This window comes from Patagioenas fasciata, chromosome 2, assembly GCF_037038585.1.
Source record: "Patagioenas fasciata isolate bPatFas1 chromosome 2, bPatFas1.hap1, whole genome shotgun sequence".
Classification (NCBI taxonomy): domain Eukaryota; kingdom Metazoa; phylum Chordata; class Aves; order Columbiformes; family Columbidae; genus Patagioenas; species Patagioenas fasciata.
In genome coordinates, this window is record NC_092521.1 from 61,532,882 (window position 1) to 61,554,858 (window position 21,977).

The 21,977-nt window shown below is 37.2% G+C and overlaps 1 protein-coding gene across 2 annotated transcripts in view; it reads right to left on the minus strand.

Annotated features, from left to right (window-relative positions):
• The window catches only part of NETO1 (neuropilin and tolloid like 1), a 70,029-nt gene that overhangs the window by 14,293 nt on the left and 33,759 nt on the right, over positions 1-21,977 (minus strand). Inside the window, exons 5-7 of one of the 2 annotated variants that reach the window (XM_065831753.2) lie at positions 15,195-15,236; positions 14,938-15,065; positions 2,489-2,717 (exon numbers count right to left, since the gene is read on the minus strand). In XM_065831753.2, coding sequence (XP_065687825.2) covers positions 2,489-2,717; positions 14,938-15,065; positions 15,195-15,236 — 399 coding nt within the window. The remainder of the gene's footprint in view (positions 1-2,488; positions 2,718-14,937; positions 15,066-15,194; positions 15,237-21,977) is intronic. The other variant, XM_071804290.1, reaches the window with a different exon arrangement.

Below are 21,977 nucleotides of genomic sequence, written 5' to 3' on the forward strand. Positions count from 1 at the left end.
TGTTTTCCTTTCTGTGATTCTTAAATTAATTTACTGGATATTTGAAATCTATTGTAGACAGTGACTATCATACACAAAAACATGATTAGGTATATGTGCTTAGAAGATATATTGAAGATTAAAAAGATAAGGGCATAAAACCCATAATGATAGTTGGAAAAGCTAATAATGCTGATCACAAAATATCAAATAATCACTCTAACTCATCAGCTATTAAGAATTAATTGGTTATTAAGTGTTAGAGTTTTACTACTATTTTGACGATGTGAGAATCATCATTGATTATCTGGCATAGGAAATTTAACAACTTCTTGCATTGTATGCCTTTCCTTCAGATGAATTTATAGCACTGCTGTTCTGCAGAGCATCACAGCTAGAGGTTTGGAAACTTGTAAGACCACTTTTCAGACATACATTTCAAATGTAATAGGAGCACGCTGATCAAACGATATGAAAATAATTGTCTAAGAAAACTCTTTAAGGTTTCTTTGTTCTACACAAATGTCAAGTCCCCAGGAAACAGCTCCATAACAAGAATTAACACTAAATATACACAGAAAGGAAACATTCCTCAGGCTAAGTAGCCGGTTTCCACAAAGAAAAAACTAAACCACTTTCAGTTCACAGAGCCTTTTGTAAGAGAAGACTCACAAACTCGACAACTTAACTCCACACAAACGAGAGGAACTTGGGGAACTCAAGATAACAACACCTCCTGGCCATTCCCACAACAATAGAAAATACAGTAATTTTACTTTGTCACTCTTTCCCATGCACATAACCACAGCAGAAAGGTCATCTACTTTGTTTCTTTCTCAGCTCTAGATGAACAAAATAGCTTTTTTCCTCATTGTTCCCAAGTAGAGACACAGGTGTCTGTTCCCTGATGCACATCTCCCTGAATGAGGTCTCATCCATGCAGATGATCTAATTATTCCCACATGCTGCTGCAAGATGTTGCAGTTTATGTGCTATGAGCTGTGTCTCTCAGTGCACAGACATCTGCTTGAGCTGACACCTGACAGCCAGCACCAGTCTGCGGCATAGGGCAGAACTCACGGACAACTGACATGGCACTGAAAGTACAATGGACATCACCTTTAGACCTTTAAAGTCAACTTCCAGCACTAAAACCCCAGGTGCAGTTTCTTGAAGTATTTATGAGCAGGCTGTGTATACATATCTCAAAGCACAATTTATCCCATAATAAATTTTCAACTTTTAGCACTCAGTGGCTGTTCAGAATAAATTTCAGAAAAAGCATCATGCTAATATTTTCAGCTTCCCAGTCAGAATATCATACAATATAAACTATCATATGTTTACAAGAACGGAGTAGCTCATAAGATATACCATGTCAGGTAAACATATTAGGAATACTATAAGAGGAAAAAAATGCACTTTTTTTCCTTGTTTTCCTTTAAAATATGAAACCTTTGGAAACACACACTTATTTAAATTTTCATTTCAAATTAGTCGTCATAACGCTTCACTCTCCAGTTCTTTATATGCTCTGAACCTCCAATGTCTATGCAGTTGTTTCTAAGGTAACAGATCAGCATGCCTTGTGAAAAAAAAATGAATCCGATCTTGAATATTCAAGACATCTCTGGTTTCAGAAATGAGAAAAGGGGCAGTATCATCTCAACTGAGGGTTCTCAATATATTTTAGACCCTGTCCTGATTTACAGACAAAAAAAATATGATCCACCCTAAGGCTGCAGTGTGAAAGAAGAGTGGCGTATGCAGTGTCAGGCATGTAGACTGTCAGAAATTTTTAATCAGAGACATAATTAAGGAATTACAAAGGCTGCTCTCAACAGAGCCTCATTGCCTAATTCCAGGGTACACACACAGAGAATATAGATGAAGAATGTGTTAGGTAAGATTGTGCCTCCATTCCAATCATTAACAGCCACACTGAAATCTTCCTGTCAGACACATGATGCACAAACCAAAAAATACATTCTAATACTTAAATAAACCCCCAACAATTAAATTTTTGTTTAACAATATATTACATATATGTTTATTGATATATGTATTCTCAAATATGAACAAACACATCCACCATCTGTGACAAAATAATAAGACATTTTTCAAATGCCCAATATATTGAGATCTAAAAAATTAAATTTCTAGAAAAGGATCAGGCTTGGTAAAAACCTTCAGAGCTGTATTATTTTCTATCCTGTGTGAGGCAAAACTGATACATAGTGGTCTGGTAGCTTGGAGATCAGGTAAAATTTGCATTTGTGTGACTGGACAGGTCATACCTGCCTTTCTGTCTCTGAATCCTGTGCTCTATCCACTGCGTTACAAATTATTGCACACTATAAATGCTTGGAATAGAAACTGTTCTGAAAAATTACACAGCTTGTTTGGGAACATTCTTCAGTGACTACTCTGCATGAAGAAAATGTTAAAAATTTTGGGGGCTTGTATCATTTAACAAACTGAAAGGCAGACACACTGATTAGGGTCTTACGTTCTTGGAAAGATGTGAAAAGCATCTGGAATCGGCTGCTTCGACTGCCTTCATCTGCCCACATGCGGATTACACCGAGACCTGTACGCAGCATTACATCATTAGCAACAGTGCTGCAAAACTTTGCTTTCAAATCCTCTACGGAGCTGCTTCCATCATAGACAGCTACAAAATTCCGTTTGCATTCATTGGAATTCTGCATCTCGTAGTCCAAGAATCGCAAATATATCTGTGAAACAAACAGAAAGCAAAGGAAACATGTACAGACATTTGACAATGACTAAACAAACGTTAAACACCTTTGCTCTCCCTTGTGGGAGAAAAACTACCCAATACCACTGTCAAAATACTTTATCTGCAGCTGGTAATCCATGGGCCACTACCCTGGAAGGGCATAAATAAGGGAAACTGAACACTGTCTACACTTCCTATGAGTATGTGTTGTTTCAAAGTAGAATCGAGCAGAAGATCTAAATATTTTTGTTCTTCTTTGCAGTAAGGTCCAAATTTCCAAATATATACCCATCTTTGAGAAGTATGTACCATAGTTCTTCAAGCTGAATGACAGAGAAGCTTGAGATTTCTTCTTTCAGTGGCTGCAGCAGTATTGCTCCATTACTTGCCCGACATGGAAAATAATAAGGCAAATAATTGCTGCTCCCTCCCCAGAGTCAATATGTGTCATCTTTGTGATGTTTCAGCTACACTGATCCAGGAAGTGAGAATCTGGGAGCCAGGCAGTACTCAATCATTAATCTTTTTATGTTTTCTCAATCAATTTGGCTTTTCTAAACAAAGTCTTACGGCATATATCTTCATAATTATAACAGGGTTAAAATCTAGAGTATTTTGTAGAAACTGTTAAAAATCTAGAAAGATTTTTAGGAAATTTCTCTTTCATATAAGGTAAGTTGTCTAGTAAATTTAATAGATGTCTTGCCTTTTGCAAAGAACTCTTTAAATTTACCCAAAAAGAAGCAGAAGAGAGGAGAAAATGCTATTATTTTATATTCAACTATAGAAGAACTTTAATAAGGAAAACCATTAAGTTGAAAGAAATTGCAATTGCAAGCAACATCAAGTATTCCAGTAACAAAGAGGTAAGTTATATTTTAAATAAACACGTGATATATAATCAAGCGGTCAGGTGTATCCAGGAGACTTCAGGAGGATGATACAAAAAGGTGAACTAGGGCAGAAATAGTACAAAAAGCCAACAAACATATACAGCATCCAGCTATGCACATTTTCACTTTAAAAAAACAAACAAATAAACAGAAAACAAACAACAAACAAAAAGTCAAACCAACAAAAATCAAACAAAAAAAACCACACCCTAAACAAACAAGCAAGAAAAAAAAACAAACCTCGACCGTATTAGATATCAGATATACTTCTTTTACTTCTTTACAAACAATCTAAGTAACTTTAGGCAGATTTTACATGCTCAAAACAATTACTTAAAAAGCTTCTCTGGAGTTGCATAAAGTACACAAACATAGCATATCGTAGTAGCAACAGGATTCACCACTTCACCTCATTAATGTATTAAGGCTTTGATAGTTTGAGAATTTTGTGCTATTATCAGTCTGCCACTGTTTAATAACAGCTCAGATTTCTAAATGAGCCTCTTCAGATAGTGTACTACAGTACATTTTCATTCCTTGTTATGCTCTGCAGCTGGTCTCTCTGAAAAGAATATTTGTAAAACATTTTTTACTAGCATATGAAATTGGGTATATTAAGTTAAATTTTGCTTGCCTGATTTTTTCTAGTATGTTATTTCTTACAATAATCCTTATTTTTGTTCCAATATTCCCATCCTCCAGAAGAACTCAGAGGAATGTATTTCAATCAAATTACAGTTAAGTGAATTCTATTTTCACCATGTATGCAGTTTTATAAATACTATAAATTAAGGAAGCTGCTTATATTGATCTTCACAAAATGGAACAGTTAACAGCAATACACAAAGTAATATTCCAACAGTAATATCTTTTATCAAGGAATACTCTTTACAGTGTTTTCATTTCATTTACTGGCTGCTCCATCCCTGCAGTGGAATGAAAAATTACACTAGAGTTCAGTCAAGCAGCATTGCTGAAATTTTCTCACAGTGTCCATCACTTTTTACAAATGTGTTGTCTTGAGATGTCTTACCGTTTTCTCTCCTACTGGAGAGCATGAAGTTTCCATTCCCACTAAAACAGGTCACCTACTTTCTTGGAGAAGTCATACTTAAAGACTTGTTTTGAATTCTGAGGAATTTTTGAGAGCAGAAAATGCATTTCTGAAGTTCTTTTGCAGTGGCTATGTCCCTCTACAAGTCTCCTTTTCATTCTCTGTTCTCTTCCTCCCTTGCACAGATGCTCAGGCACCTAACCCTTTACTCCTTCTTGAGCTCCAAATCTTTGTTCTTGGTGTTCTCCAGCTATTTAGAATATTTCTCTCTTGCTGATGCCTGACTACTTTAGCCCTTGATGAAGACCTCATCTTCAGTGTGGCTCCTGCTCTTCTCTTTTTATATAGCAAATTTCATGGCCACCAGGCAGATGGCTGACCTTCACTGTCAGTTACTTCCCAAAGACTGTTAAACCTCTAATAGTAAGTGTATGAAAATGTGCAAAAATTAACTGGAACCAAGCAAAAATGAGCAGAAAAGGCAATTGAGGTAGCAGAGGGAGGCAGGAATTTTGGACCAGTCAGTAACTCAAGCTCATTCATGCAGAACTGGGGTGGGCAATGTGATATGAGCTCTTAGTTCTCGCCCCTGTGATTTGATAACTCTCTTGTATTAGTGACTCCTGGGGTCCAGCTGACACAGGCACACCATTGTCCTGCCAGTGCTAGCTTATGCATGAGGGAGAGATGTATGGAAGAGGCAGAACCTTGATACCCACACCCAGCAACTGACAATAGCTGGGACACACTGGAGAGCTGCATCCTGTGTCCTAAAGACCAGTCACTCCTGCTCAAACACAAGCATAACCAGCACTGTGAAACCCTAGCACCCAGCCTCTCCTGTGAAGCTGCTGAGATAGTCCATAGTCCATCTCTGCATAGAACAAGTGCATCTCTCACTTAGAACAAGAAGCACCTTGCTTCTCTGTCCTCTGCTAACAGAATCAGCCAGCTTCAGATGGGTGCTTCAGTGCTTGCCAGCTTTGTCACAGGTAATACAATAAAATCCTTCTGCAGCTGATTATATGCGACACTGTATACATGTGACTGTTTTGCAGGAAGCAGAGCACATCAAATAATTGTCTCATAGTTACGCACAAAAGGCTTCCAACACATTATTGTCATGAATAATTATTTTTATGCCATATATGTCTATCACATATACACCATTTATATACTAATATAACATGTCTAGATATGATAGACCATACAGATATAATGCAGGTATGTATATAATATTTTTGTCTTATTACATTCTTCAGGAAAGCTCTTTCTTACTCCAGAAAAAAATAACCTTGTTCTGACTGCAGAACAATAGTAAAGCTATACTTCACGTAATGGGGGAAGGACTTCTTATGCTTACTCACTTGTTCTTTATTTCTGCCCTGCCGCCTTCTGTAGATTCATTTATATATACATATATATGTGTGTATACATATATATAAGCAGATATATATCTTGTATAGGGCATCCCATTTCAGTATTGAGATGTAATTCATATCCGTTTTCACTCTTACAAGAAATGTGTGCTAATCCTCAGTGTCGTTATAAAATATCATATCTCACAGCAATTTTCAGCATTCATTAATTATTCCTGATCCATTCAAACAGCTGGTTCATATAACAGTACAGCCAAAGTCTTATTTCTAGGCACTTATCATTTGACATTCTCTGGTTTCTGGTGTGAGGCTAGCCTTATAAAATACTAAAATATTTCTTAGAGTAGTAGTTGTAACTGCTGGGAAGGAATCAAGAGAACAATAACACAGCATTTCACTTTGAGTCTTTCAGTGAAGAAGCCAACATCTGCAGTTCTTCCCAAGACTGAATTCTGCTATCAGTCATACCAGTTCATTTGTCTGTATGATAAATTCAGTGAAGATCGTAATATATATAGACTTGATAGGTACTGGAACCACTGAAAAGAAATATTTGGCTTTAAATCTATGTCCATCTGTAAGAAGAAAGATGACACCTTCTCCAGTGGCATGAAGTTTCATAAATTAGAGAAAATAAATTCCTGATATTCTGAGGCGAGTTGGAGTTTGGTATTCATATTCTCATTTGGAGACGACTATTCCCAGAACTTTTATATAAAGTCACAGGGACTTGATCCAAAACTTATTGAAATCAGTCAGTATCTTTCCATTTACTGAAGTTTATTTGGATCAGACCTATGGATTGAGACTGCGGTGCATTTTTAAAAACTGGAAACTGATTACACAAACTGTCAACCTGATATTGGATCAGATTTTATTTTAAAGAGCTGGAATAATTTAATTGCATCTGAACACCTCTGCCAATTTTTATGGTTTTATTACTATATATTTGCCATTGTTCCTGTCACTAGCTGTAAGACCCACACTGGCAGAAGAAAATGACTAATAAATTCAGTTCCTCAGGGAAAGAATAAAACTGATTATATGACAAACTGTTATCTAACGCAGAATGTTAGTGATACATAGTTTTCAGATATCATTGGCAACATCCTCATTACTTTCCCTGGTATGTGGATCTCAGTAAAAGAAATTAAGCAGAAACTGAGAGAAAAATTATCCATTTTTCTGGTTATTTCATTTACTGAAATCTTAGTCATTATTTCTACCAGCAATGCCTAAGAAACTTTGCTCCCTCAAAACAAAACGAGTGAACAAAAAAGTCACAAATTAAAATGCCAAGGCCAAAAGGCCTTCAAGAAGCCATTTTTCATTGATGCCAATAAGAGCTTTTAGAATGATAACATTTCCTTGGGTACTGACAATTCATATTGTCATAATCAGGACATTCTAGTTGAAGAGAACATCTTATTTGAAAGAAACAGCATAACTGTTGTATCATAGTTTTGTTGTAAAGTTTTAATAGATGTTTTACTCAAATAATTTGTTCTACATTACTTAGAAAAACAGGCTGCTATTACACAGGTATTAGCTTTTACTGAGCTTCAAGATGTCACCACAAATACCAATGCCATTAGTAACAAAACTGATAAAGCCTCACTGCAACTGTGGCATATATCGTTTACACTTGGTCACATTATATTTTAAATATTTGTCTTGGCACCTTTGAGGTTTGTATTGTCATTGTAGTAATGAAAAAAAGAAATACTAGATAAATTTTACCAAGGTTTTGTTTAAATTTGAAAACAACAGAAATCTCTGTCTATATTAGAAAAAAAAGAAGAATGGTTGTAAACTATGAATAATGTATCGTCTCAGTAAAATGGTCAGATTATAATCTCTTCATAGTTAATCACTTTTGATAAGTTCTGCTTTTTAATCAATAGTGGAAGGTTGGGGCTGACAACATGATTGATCAGGCCAGTCAGGAAAAGATTCAAACTATATTCCAGCATATCAGACTTAATATATGTGCACAGACATTCAGTCCTTTATAATGCATCAACACAAAACAAAACAAATAAACAAAAAGCCATCATTCAACTGCCAAAAGTATTTAGATGGAAGACAAAAATTGTCTCTTCATCAGGGCCTAACATCCAGATTTTGCATGTTCAGTTTCTAGGTTCAGTCAGTTCTCTTGTAAGCACAGGACTGGGTTCAATGATTCTATGTCCTTCCCCATTGCTCAGTGACCAGTTGAAATGTTTGCTTTGTTCTGCATCTTGTTCAGCTCTATGTGACTAACAAGAGTTTCAAGGTGGTACCTCCAGTATTTAGGCCTAGGAAGCCCAGGGTTTCTTTAAAGCGGATTGTGCAACACTAATTAATCTCCTTCAAGGCAGAAAGACAACAAGCATACCAGCCTAAAAAACATAGTATTAATAAAGTTGAATTTGTCTTCTAAAGTAGCCTCTTCTGTTGCATGGATCCTAAACTTGTTTTATAAAATCAACATTACTTCAGCCCAAAAACAGTACATGCTCTGTGGGTTGTTTTTTTTTTGTTTGGTTGGTTCATTTGTTTCTTTGTTTTGTTTTTGTTTTACATTTTTGTGCGTCATGTTACCAGTCCAAGACCATGCTGTGCAGACAGAAAACTCCATACATCATATTTTCCTCTCTGATGGGATCTGGAGAATACTGTCTCTCAAGGGTAACAACCTTATATGATTCTTCTTCTAACACCCTGTGATTCACAGCCAAGCTCAGACATCAAAATAGCATTTTTCTGGACAAGTGAAGCTCTTCAGGTTTCTTTGCTTTGACCTATTTGTTTCTCCAGACTTCTGCAAGTCCCAAATAACTGACATTCATTCTAACTGTCAAGTCAACCTCATTTTTCTCTTGTACAGTGGCAAAATGCTCTAGACTGAAAAGCTTTTCAGCTCCTTGGTGCTCTTTTGCTTTTTAACACTGAAAATTGTATATCACATCCTGATTCTGCTGTTTTCTTTCGTAGGTGTTTATTCACCTTCATCAGTAGCTTTTCTTTAATTGCATTTCCTAACAATTATTTGGTTTCAGAATGCTGAGGTGGGTTATATTTCTATACCTGAATGGAACAGATTCATAGTAATTTAAAAGTGAGGGGTTTTTTTTCGCAATTTGCTTCACTATGTTTCTTCCTAACTGTCTAGGAAATGTGTGCACAACAGCCCATTCTTTCTCTGAACTACATTCAATTTGAAAGTCAAGCACTTGGAACTGAAAGCATCATCTCTCTGATCAGGTATGTGGATACAAACTCCACCATGAAAACCGTGGTAAGTGATTTAGAACCTCCACTAGGTAGCAGTACCTATCCTGTGTAAATATGCAAGTGTGCTAGTCACACTTGTGCTTTTGGACCATGCTCATCCTCAAGTCTCCTTTCCCTGGCCTCATGCTGATGAACTGCCGCCCCAGCTCAAGCTATTGCTGGTCCCATTGCCATGGGTGAGCCCAACCACCACAGCACCCTGATCACTGTGGCTGGGCCTACCTGGTTCTCCTTGTCAGCCACATCCTGGTCCTGTGGTCACCCTGCCCCTGCCCCATGCACTACACATTGTTCTCCCACTGCTCCCCAACAGCTCTGCTGGAAACAAAAATCACTGCTTATAAACAGTTCAGGTTTAAGGACATTGGAATAATAAGTAGATACTTGTTAATTAATCTTTTTAATTCTCTTAAGCTTTTTATTAAGTCTTGCATCTTATAATCTGTAAAGGTATCTTCTTTGCCCACTAGCATGATCAGACAGGGTAGGAAAATTAGGCATCGCTTTGCCTAAGTAGCTTAAAACTTGATTTTATTTCTTGTGATGTGTCTAGACTATTTGCCCAATTTAAATGTACTTCTTGTTCATTCCTCCTGAACAGATAACTTCCATTGGATGGGATTCAAATTAATGCTTCTCTGTCTGTTGTCTGGATGTTCATTTCTGAGCTAACCAGAGATTCTGATTATAAGCACTGCCTTCTGTTTTTTCCAAGCATCAGAACATCACCTTTTTAAAGGTTTTATTACTTTTGCTAACAAAGTCTGCTGTCTTTTTTTTTACGGTACAAAACCTCCCAAGGAAAAAGCATAATACAATGGTGCCTTCCTGGGAAAGTTACCCACTAAAGGGAGCACTACCTGAGAACAAATGTACATCCAGTGTTCCTCGGGGGACTTGTCAAACCCTGCTGACATATCTAAAATAGAAAAATGCTTGTCATTGATATTTTCCACTAACATTTCACCCTGAAGAGAAAGTGACAAAATACTATAATTCTTTTAATTTTCTTGTTTTCTCTTCATAAGTACAGAATTCTTATCTACTACTGTAGCCAACAATATAGATGAAATTTTTCAAATCCCAGTGCAAGAATCTTATCCAGTTCATCTGTGCTTTGGTCTACAGTGAAGAATTTCGGGATAGGGACATTTCCCCGACTCTTTACTGTTTTGGGTAGGCTGATATGTTTGGTCATCGAGTCTCTACTTAATTTTCCATTTTGGACTCTATTGTTTGAAGCCTGCTCATATATGAAGTGCAGAACCCATCAGTATTTCTGAACTCGAGATTCACAGCTATCTACTCAGAAGGAACTGACTTCAAACAATTACAAGAAACACACACTTTGCAACTAGTTTCTATGAAATTTAAGGATTCAGGTCTGCATATAGATTGAAGTTGTGTTTAAACTGCTTTATCCTGTCTTCTGCACTTCTGGAGAGTTTCAGTTCTGCATGCATTTTCAGCGTTTTACTTTTGGTTCTATAAGGTAATCAGTGATAACCGTGTTTCAAGTGCATGGAAGAGATTTGCTGTTCTCTGTCCCATTCCAGCTTGCTGATGATAGAAGCAATGTTACCCCCAGGCTGTCAGTTTGAAGCTCAGGTTTACAGATCTCAAGCTCATACTTTCTGACTGATCTCATTGCTCATATATTGAGCTCAGACTTGGCTTGAATCTAGAATTGCAAACAAAGGAAAGGACTTGCATCTTGCTTCTGCAGACAGTTTAGATTGTATGAGCTTAAGCCAAATGAAATTGCAAGCAGCCCACATTCTGGCACAGAATAATTAAGAAACTAAAGGTGTAAAGACCTAACCCAAACTCTGTTTGAGAAACTCTGACCTTTTAGGCATAGTTCCCAGTAACAAACTGTGCAGCCCAGAGTACAGGAACATGTGGATTTAGAGACGTCTGCTGGGTTCTTACTGTTCTTAGCAGGAAAGCCTGCTTTCATAGGTGCAAGATGCCATAAATTAGAATGATGTCACTGAATTATTGTACTGAATATGTCATTAATTCAAGGTTAGATAAGCACAAAGGAAGCTGACTGTAAAATACGAACAGCAATCTTGGCTATCAGCAATCTTACCTAACTGGGGAGGTCCCAGCTGACAGGAAGTTGGCTAACATGATGCCCATCTACAAGAAGAGCCAGAAAGAGGATCCACGGAACTACAGACCTATCAGTCTAATCTCGGTGCCTGGCAAGGTCATGGAGGAGATCATCGTGAGTGACATCACATCGCACATTCAAGAAAACCATGCGATCAGACCCAGTCAACATGGGCTTATGAAATACAGGTCCTGTTTAACCAATCTGATCTTCTATGACAAGGTGACCAATCTGGTGGACAAGGGAAAGGCTGTGGATGTTGTGTACTTAGACTTCAGTAAAGCCTTTGACACTATTTCCCACAGCATTCTCCTGGAGAAGCTGGAAGCTCATGGCCTGGATAGGTATACTCTTTGGTGGATAAAGAACTGGTTGAATGGCCAGGCCCGAAGGGTTGTGAATGGAGCCAAATCCACCTGGTGACCAGTCACAAGTGGTGTTCCCCAGGGCTCAGTACTGGGGACAGTTCTGTTTAATCTCTTTATCAACGATCTGGATGGGAGGATTGAGTACATCTTAGTAAGTTTGCAGATGACACCAAACTGGGTGGGAGTGCTAATCTGCTGGAGGGCTGAGGCCAATTGTAATGAGGTTTAACAAGGCCAAGTACTGGGTCCTCCACTTGGGTCACAACAACCCCAGGCAGTGCTACAGGCTCAGGGAAGAGTGGCTGGAAAGCTGCCTGGCAGAAAAGGATCTGGGGGGTTTGATTGACAGTTGGCTGAATATGAGCCAGCAGTGTGCCCAGGTGGCCAAAAAGGCCAACAGCATCCTGGCTTATATGAGGAATACTGTGGTCAGCAGGACTAGAGAAGTCATTGTGCCATTGTACTTGGCACTGGTGAGGCCCCACCTTGAATACTGTGTTCAGTTTTGGGCCACTCATAATAAGAAAGGCATTGAGGTACTAGAGAGAGTGCAGAGGAGGGTGATGAAGCTGGTGAGGGGCCTGGAGCACAAGTCTGATGACAAGTGGTTAGGAGAACTGGGGTTGTTTTGCCTGGAGAAAAGAAGGCTGAGGGGAGACGTTGTTGCTGTCTACAACTATCTGAAAGGAGGTTGTAGCATGGAGGGTGTTGGTCTCTTCTCCCAAGTAGCAAGTGATAGGACAAGAGGAAATGGTCTCTAGTTTTACCAGAGGAGGATTAGACCGTGTATTAGGAAAAATTTCTTCATGGAAACGGTTGCCAGGCATTGGAACAGGCTGCCCAGGGAAGTGGCGGTTCTTAGGAACATGATTTAGTGCTAGAGTTAGGTTAGGTTATTGTTGGACTCGATGATCCTGAGGGTCTCTTCCAACCAAATGATTCTGAGATTCTATTCTGTGACAATGAAACCCAGTTCAACTGAATTAGGTCCATAGACAATCGTACCATAAATCTTACTTCATACAAGGGTTTTAAAATTTGTATCCACTAATTCCTGCCTTATATCTGACAATTTTTCAACTGTTCCAGTATGGCGATACCATAACCATATGTATGTGTGTATGTGTGTGTGTTTGTGAGTGTGTGTATGAATACATGTGTGTGTGTATATATATACATATATGTGTGTGTGTGTGTGTGTGAAAAACACAGTAAGAAAGTTCAAGTGCTAAATTGGACTTACCACTCTAAGATGAATTTAGGCTTGAAAACTTCCTTAACTAATCATTCATAATCCCCCTCCCTGTTATTTGAAACTTTTTTCCCTAATATCTAACTTGAATCTTTCTTTTGGAGTGCAGGACCATGACTTACCCTGTAGACATGGACATCAGAGCATTCCTTTCTCTTTTTGAAAGGCTTTTATCATGAGGTATCATGCTCCTTCAAAAAATATTCTAGATTACATTAGATAACTTTCAGTCTTTCCTCAAATTTTATAGAATTCTCTCATTGTTCTCCCTTCCAGATGTTCTTCAACTGGTACATATTTTTTGAAATGTAATAAAACTAAATGCAGGTGTAGAAGCTCATGAAAAACTGAACAATATTCAATCCTCTGTTAACAGTGATAGTGTGTCATTCTTCTGTTACACAATGTGTTTATGGTTATGTAGCTACACAATTTGTATTTCTACCTCAGGACTGAAGTGTGGATAAATCCCACAGGTAAGTATATATGGGATTTCTAGCAGGACTTTGAATCATATAGAACTTTACATTTAGATCAGGTGAGAATATCACAATGACATTATTTACCAACCAAGCATAAACTGAAATTAAGACAATAGGATGATTTTATTAGCTTATTTAGTTGTGCTGATTCTAATAAGCACAATTTTAATTTTGTGTTTACCTGTTTTCTTTCTACTAGTACCCCAGCGTGTAGCATAGGCAATAATCATTCTGCAGTCCAGTCATTTCACATCTATAGCTACTTAATGTAGCAAAGTGGGAAGTTAATTTACTTAATTGAAAACCTCTATGAGTATTGAATTCATCCAATTAAAAAAAAAATATATACATCCTGGAAATAATGTAACTGTTTCTGTAGTCTTTAGGAGCCAACTTTTCAACTCCTCTTCTAAACTTTCACAACAGAAAAATGCTGATACTAATGGCTTTTTTTTCTCTTTTGGAGACCCTTCCTCCTGTTTATTCAATACCAAATGCTGGAACAGTCAGATATATTCAGTACAGTCTGCTCTGAGATTGCACAAAAACAAAAACACAAAACAAAAATCCCTTATCTGTTTAAAGATATCAGAGTTTAGTGGATGCCTTGTAAAACCTTTCTTGTCTAATAGAAGACAGGTAGAAAAAGTATAATGTGGAGTTGTTTTTAACACAGTGAATGAAAGTAGGTGGAAGGCACAATGTTGTTTCGATTGCAAAGAGATGAGAAATGGTTGTGTAGCCAGCAACAACTAATCCATATAATAACTGGTAAGTTAAGATAAGAGAGGAACCCAAAGAGAATCCAATAAAATAATTGTTAAATTCATTGCAGCCTTCTCCTGTTTGTTGCAAAGGCATGACTTGCTGACTCTGGTGGGAGAGGAATGAGAACACTATTTTTTTTCTGTGTCTTTAAACCAAAGGAATTAAAGGTCTCAAGAAGAGGAATGTGAATTTACCTCGGCTCTATTTTCACAGTTCTCAGATGAGAAACAATGTTGACCTTAGGAAGCCAGCAACATTCCCTTAGTAGTATGTATATTAGGTATTCGAAATATATTAAAAATCGAAGCTGAAAGATTACCTCTTGCTTGAGAAAACACATTGATTCCTTAAAAATATGAGTAAAATTAAAGATGAATTTAAGAAAATTACTTATGGCACAGAAAGCAGATTAACTCTGCCCACATCGTTATTTATATATAAAGAAGGTTATTTTAGCTAAAGTAACAAATTACTCTTCCACAGCAGAAAGAAAAAAATATTTTAGAAGTTCAAGCTGTAAAGTTATTAAACAAGATCTGACTGTACTAAGAAATGCAAAACATATTAGAAAAGTCAATGCCTTAAATTAAATGGCAAATCAGCAGTAGATGAACGACTGACCTTGGATCGAGGTGGTGCTCGGATGTACCACTTGCAGTCTACTGCTTCAGTTTCAGAAGCTTTTCCTTCTTTGACAATTTGTACAGATTCCACAATTCCTTCAGGTCCTCCCATCTCAAACTCACAAACTGAATAACAAAATACCAGAAAAAATGAAACCTGAACAGCAAACAAAAATGTTTTCTACAGCAGAGTGCAATGGCCTCCAAGTTAAAAAAACAACCAACCAAACAAACAAAACCCCACAACATACCAACCTGGCAATGGTTTCAAAACACCAAGGTCCTTAAAATCCGGATCTTAAAAATTGAGAGAGAGAAAATTAGTTTTGTTCAATATCTTGGCTGTAATGTCAATGTGCTAAAATTTGACAATGCACTTCAGTAATAATATCCTATAGATATTATATATGTGATTACATATATATTTTTCTTGGATATTAGAAATATTTCAAATCTGTGGAAACACACTGATAATGCATAAATTATTGATACTATCATACCAAGTTCCTTTTTTTTTCTGTTATGAAATTCTGATTTTCTTGGTCTCTCTCTTTCAGAAGAGTGAGTTCAAGAATATTTCTGCATACACTAGCAAGCAAGAACATCTCACTGCTAACAACATGATATTTTAATACATCAGTCTAATGAAAGAGGATATATTTACAAATCCATTCAGAATCCTTTTGCCTATTATGCATTTTGCACTATGATTATAGCGCTCAACTTAACTAGTGAAATCTAAACTTCATTCTGTGTCTATGAATACTCTGCCATCCCTACTGACAAGGATGAAACACTTTCTTTGTAAAAGACCATCCATTTGATCTTCCTGGAATAAATACCATAGGGATTCACCATGGAATTCATTATGCTAACAAGGTAAAGTCTAATACGTGTGCTATTTTTTATCAGATAAATATGACATTTACTATTTGAGATGCTTTGCATCATGCTTTTATCTGTATACAGGTATAACAGATCGATGAAATTAGTTTGTTCTTAGGCCTATGCTTCAGTAGATGGTTATGCACAGACAAACCATAATTTCACAAACTTTGGCCCTGCTTAAAGTTGCTGTCCAAAACCAGAAATGTGAAAGAGGGAAAAGTGTTTCAAGAGAAGATTATCCCTTCAGAATATACTGGTTTTATTTTGTTGATGTTGGTGGTTGTTTGTTTGTTTTTTGTGTTTTTTTTTTTTTTTTTTTTTTTTTCCACTAAAATGAAGGTTCTGCACATTTTTTCTCACTTTCAGGAGAAAAAAAAGAAGGTAAGAAAGGAATCCACTTTATTGCTTTTCTGGAGAAAACTGTTTTTCTGTTTTCAGGTCTTCTGAAAACAATGATAGAAATTGCTACACAAACACTCTGCATTAAGCTTCTCCTGAGCTACGAGCATAACGTCTAGGCCTCAAAAGGATTGCATAAGAGGAAAAACAAGCCAGAGTTTGAGCCATGCAGTCCACTCACGGAACTGATCTTATTGCTTCAGGATTGGGTTGGTGTAGAAAAGGCTAGAAATAAAACAATGAAGAGAGTGTTTGGAAGTAGGAAATGTATCAAATAAAAAAAAAAAAAAGTGACCCAACATCAAAACTGCTGTTCTCCTCTAGTCTTAGTCAAGTCAGAACAGTAAGAATAATAACAAAATGATACTCTGAAAAAATCGAGTGCTCTATAAGCAAGATCAACCATTTTAACCTAAACAGTGAGAATTTGTTGACTTCAAAAGCTGCAGTTGTAAAATCATTTTTTTTTAAACTGTCCCTTTATAATCAGGCTGTTGTTCTTCCCAGTTATCTCTTACAGTTCCACAATATAAATTGTGAATAAATGCTCATGAACTTAAGGGGCCATAAATATAATTGAGTAGACAATTAGCACTAACTGTGAAGTAGTTTTATAGATCAATAGATACACACGATAACCAACAACACTAAATGTAATTAAATATTTCAGTTAATGTACTCAGATGTTGATATCTAGTGCTAAAAGCAAGATACTTAAAGGAAACTTTGATTATTGGTTCAAATTAAAATCCAAAGTAGGTCTAGTGTAACCATTACATTTCTTCCTTTTGTCAAGTTTGCAAGGATCACTCTGATCTATTGAAAAACTCCACCACAATAGCAAAATGCAGAGGAGGAAAGAAGGACAAACAGGTCCAGACAGGATTTCTCCCTTATGAAGGAATTTTTATACAAAGGAGTGCTAGCAGCAAAAATCCAGGCTGAACTGTAATTTAGACAATGCAATTTGACCCTCAATTCTGAAAGAAGGTTCTCATTTATTAACAATACATTTAGAACAAAAGCACATAGAAGTGCACAATCTGTTATAATTCTAGAAATATGATAGACCTTGCTCAATATTGAAAAATGATGTTGTTACAACCTTTCAACATCTCAAGAGTGATAGTGAAATGAAATCTACATCATCTGAGGTGATACACTTCATTGAATATTAAAAGTATATCAACATCTTTATAATAAAAACAACAATCTGTAAATAAGGTATTATCAGAGATGCTGAAATTACAACCATGTTTAAGCATATTTACCCAGAGAATGTTTGTCTTTTAAATAGCCTAGTATTAAACAGATTATAGTTTAGCAGCTCTTCTGTAATTCAATCAAATTGTTATTATCAGTCTGGCTGAGTCAGAACCCTTTTAATGATATCTAAACCCTGTCTGGCTAGATCTTCTGCTAGACTGATAGTCCTGATGAAAATCATGTTCCTATTAGGAAAACCTCCCCAGACAGGATAATTTTGCTGTGAAAAAATAAGATTGATCACCTATAATGAGAGAGAAAAACAGGGAGTAATAGGTCTTGAGGGGAATGCTTTTTTTTTTTTTTTTTTTTTTTAATGGGGATCTCTGTGAAGGAGAAAGTAGGTATGTAAAGAGGAAACTAGGAATTTTCATAGACATGTGAAAATGTGTAAAGCTTATGTAAATGTAAGACCTTGAATCCAAAAGAAGTTCTGTGGCTCATTCCTGAAACACTGAATTTCTCTTTTAAAACCAACAAAAAACAACAGAAAAAAAGGTTATCTGAAAATTTCCTTTGGTGATATATTTCATCTTATTCCACAAATAATAGATGTTTATTACTATAAACTTTTCTTTAAAAGTCTCTGTGAAGTACAGAATTACATTTGCGATTTATTATTAGATGCAAAAATCTGTCACATTATTTAGAGTTGCTGACAAACAAGAAGAATGAGAAACTTCGTAGCAGCCAAAGGAGAAAATCATGATAATCTGTAGATTTCCTTAACCAGGAAAAAAATGACATTGATCAACAGACAGTCAGGTGGATTGGAAACTGGCTGCATGACAAGGCCCATGATGGTGGTGATAAGCAGTCCACTTAGTTGAAGACCAGTAATGAGTTCTATACCCAAGCGGTACATACTGGGTCAGATCCTGGTTAACATCTTCATTAATTATCAAAATGATGAGGCAGAGTGTACCCTCAGCAAGTCTGCTGATAACACAAAACTGTGCGGAGCGGCTGACGCACCAGAGGGTCATGCTACCATCGAGGGGACCCTCAACAGGCTGGCGAAATGGACTGACAGAAACTTTATAAAGTTCCAGAATGGGAAAATGAAATTATCCTCACCTCACAGAATCACAGAATGTTAGGGATTGGAAGGGACCTCAAAAGATCATCTAGTCCAATCTCCCTGCTGGAGCAGGAACACCTAGATGAGGTTACACAGGAAGGTGTCCAGGAGGGTTTTGAATGTCTCCATAGTAGGAGACTCCACAACTCCCCTGGGCAGCCTGTTCCAGTGCTCTGTTACCCTTACTGAGAAGAAGTTTCTTCTCAAATTTAAGTGGAATCTCTTGTGTTCCAGTTTGAACCCATTACTGCTTGTCCTACTGTTGGTTGTCATCAAGAAGAGCCTGGCTCCATCCTTGTGACACTCACCCTTCATATATTTGTAAACATTAATGAGGTCAGCCTCCTCTTCTTCAAGCTAAAGAGCCCCAGCTCCCTCAGCTTTTCCTCATAAGGGAGATCCTCCAGTCCCTTAGTCACCTTTGTTGCCCTGTGTTGGACTTTCTCCAGCAGTTCCCTGTCCTTCTTGAACTGAGGGGCCCAGAACTGGACACAATATTCCAGATGTGGTCTCACCATGGCAGAGTAGAGAGGAAGGAGAACCTACCCAGGTGCAGTACTCTACACTTTTCCTTGTTATATTTCATTTAATTTCTCCCCGCCCAACTCTCCAGCCTGTCCAGGTCTCGCTGGATGGCAGCACAGCCTTCTGGCGTGTCAGCCACTCCTCCCAGCTTTGTGTCATCAGCAAACTTGCTGATAGTATACTCTATTCCCTTGTCCAAATCGTTGATGAATATATAATATAGGCCACAGTACTAACCCTTGAGGCACTCCACTAGATATAAGCCTCCAACCAGACTCTGCCCCATTGACCACGACTCTCTGGCTTCTTTCCTTCAGCCAGTTTGCAGTCCACCTCACTACTCGGTCATCCAGACTGCACTCCCTCAGTTTAGCTGTAAGGATGATGTGGGAGACTGTTTCAAATGCCTTACTGAAGTCAACATGGACTACATCCATCTTGTTATGTCCTCATAAAAATCAATGCGGCTGGTCAAGCATGACTTCCCCTTGGTGAAACCATGTTCCTGAGGAGGAACAACCCTATGCACCAATATACGCTGGGTCCACCCAGCTGGAAAGCAGCTTTCCAGAAAAGGATTTGGGGGTCTTGGTGGAGACCAAGTTGAAATTGAACCAATAATGTTTCCCTGCAGCATATAAGTCCGCCAGCATCCTGGGCTACATAAGGAGGACTGTTGCCAGTGATCCTTCCCTTCTACTCAGCACTGGTGAGGCCACACCTGGAGTACCATGTCCAGTTCTGGCTCCCCAGTAAAAAAGCGATATGGAGCTATTGGAGACAGTTCAGCAAAGGGTCATGAAGCTGATTAAGGGATTGAGGCATCTCTTATGTGAGGAAAGGTTGAGAGGGTTGGAACTGTTCAGCCTGGAGAAGATAAGGGTCAGAGGAGCTTCTACTGGTGTATATAAACACCTGAATGGTGGGTTCAAAGAGAATGGAGCCAGGTTCTTTTCAGTAGTACCCACTGACAGAACCAGAAGCAATGGGCACTCTCTAAAACACATGATGTTCCGAGTCAACATCAGGAAACACTTTTCCACTGTGAGAGTGAACCATTACTGCTAACAGTTGCCCAGAGAGGTTGTAGAGTCTCCATCCTTGGAGATTTTCCATATTCAAAAACTGTTTAGACATGGTCCTGGCAAGTTGCTCTAGGTGACCCTGCTTGGACAGAGGGTTGAACAAGATGACATCCAAAAGTCCCTTTTAAGGCCAGTCATTTAGTGATTCTGTAATAACTAAACACCAGAGTTGGTTAATATTGAAACAGCTATTCAAAAGACAAATCTAAGGTAATAGCAGGGGTTAGAAAATCTCTCTCACTATGTAGACTTGTTTTGGTGGAATTTGCCTTCAGTCATGGAAGATTACAGATCCGTTCTAGAGAAATCTCTAATATTTAGGACTGGTTTCAAATTAATCCATTACGTATTCATGGGAGCCTCTAAAGGTTTTGGATGCTGGCTCTAAGATCTATTCTACACCTAGCCCATGGAAACCTTGAGACATTTCTTTATTTTTAGTCTCACTGTTAAGATGTAACAAGTCTGGCTTTTCTAAGCAGCTGGCAAGCATGGAATTTAAACACAAAAACAAGACAAAAATTGTAATGATTTAGGGCACCTGGTTACTCAAAAAGCTTACAAAAAAAGAAAAAAACGTAAAAAATATTTTTTTAAAAAAAGGATTATAGGTTAACTGCATTAACTCTTCAAAAAGTATGTAAATCGCTTTGTTTACAATCAAACTGCAGCATCTTGTGTGGTTGTCCAACTGTGGCATATCCACACAGAAATATATTTACCCACCTATGTGTATGTCTGTGCATGCACTCTTTAAGTCATTTGCACAGAGAGTGAAATTGTTTAAAATTCTACTACTTCAGTGATTTCTGTAAGAGACAAGTAGATAGGAAATAACAGAAACAGGCAAAAATGCATAAAGTTCAAATGAATTGCTAGCAACAAGGTAATCTATTTAAAAAGACCAAATTTTGAAGAAAAAATCCACAGTTATCAAAAGTTTTTAACTTGCCTTCAAAGACATATTGCGTGAGACTTTTAAAAGTAATTTTAAATTCTACGGAAACGTTTTTTTTTACAAATGCACCAAGTAAACCTCTCATAGTTTATTCATAAATTTCTTCAGCTTTTCATATAAAATTCATTTGGACATTTCTTACACCATCAACATCAAACATTTTGCTTGTACTGATAGAAATAATAGGTATTTCACTCTCAGAAGTCAAATTATTAAAGTCAGCAGATGTTTCAAGATCTCTTTTAAAAGATGGAAGATTTAGCCTGTATGTTCCTTAGCACATCTGGACTAGAACATGCTTAATTTCACAGATTATTTTAATATCTGAAGTACAGTATATACAGTACAGATTATGAGAAATTACAGTATGGCCAGGAGTCAAGATGAAGGAAATATGAACCACAAAATCATTGTGCAGATACAAGACCTGATCATGCTTAACTTTTAAGATATTTTCTTTACTTGCACAAATGAGAAATGAAGGAATTATTTGTTCATACTATACCTTAGCAAGTTTGATGTAAACCAGCTTTGTTGTTTGTGAATACAAAACCCTCATTTTTTAGTGTATATATGCACAAAGCAGTCACAATACATAGAAACCATATTTCCTAATGATAATTTGTGAAACTATCCATTTTTACTCATTGAACAGACAGCTGTAAATACATCTTTTCATTCTCCTGTCTTTGAATCACTAGAAATAGGCATTCAACTTCTATAAATATTTAAGAAATTCTAAGATACACACAAACACACACACTCTTGTGTCTCTGTCCTAGAACTGATTAGAGACTTGATTTTACATGTAAATGCTCTGGAAAAAGTAAAGGCAA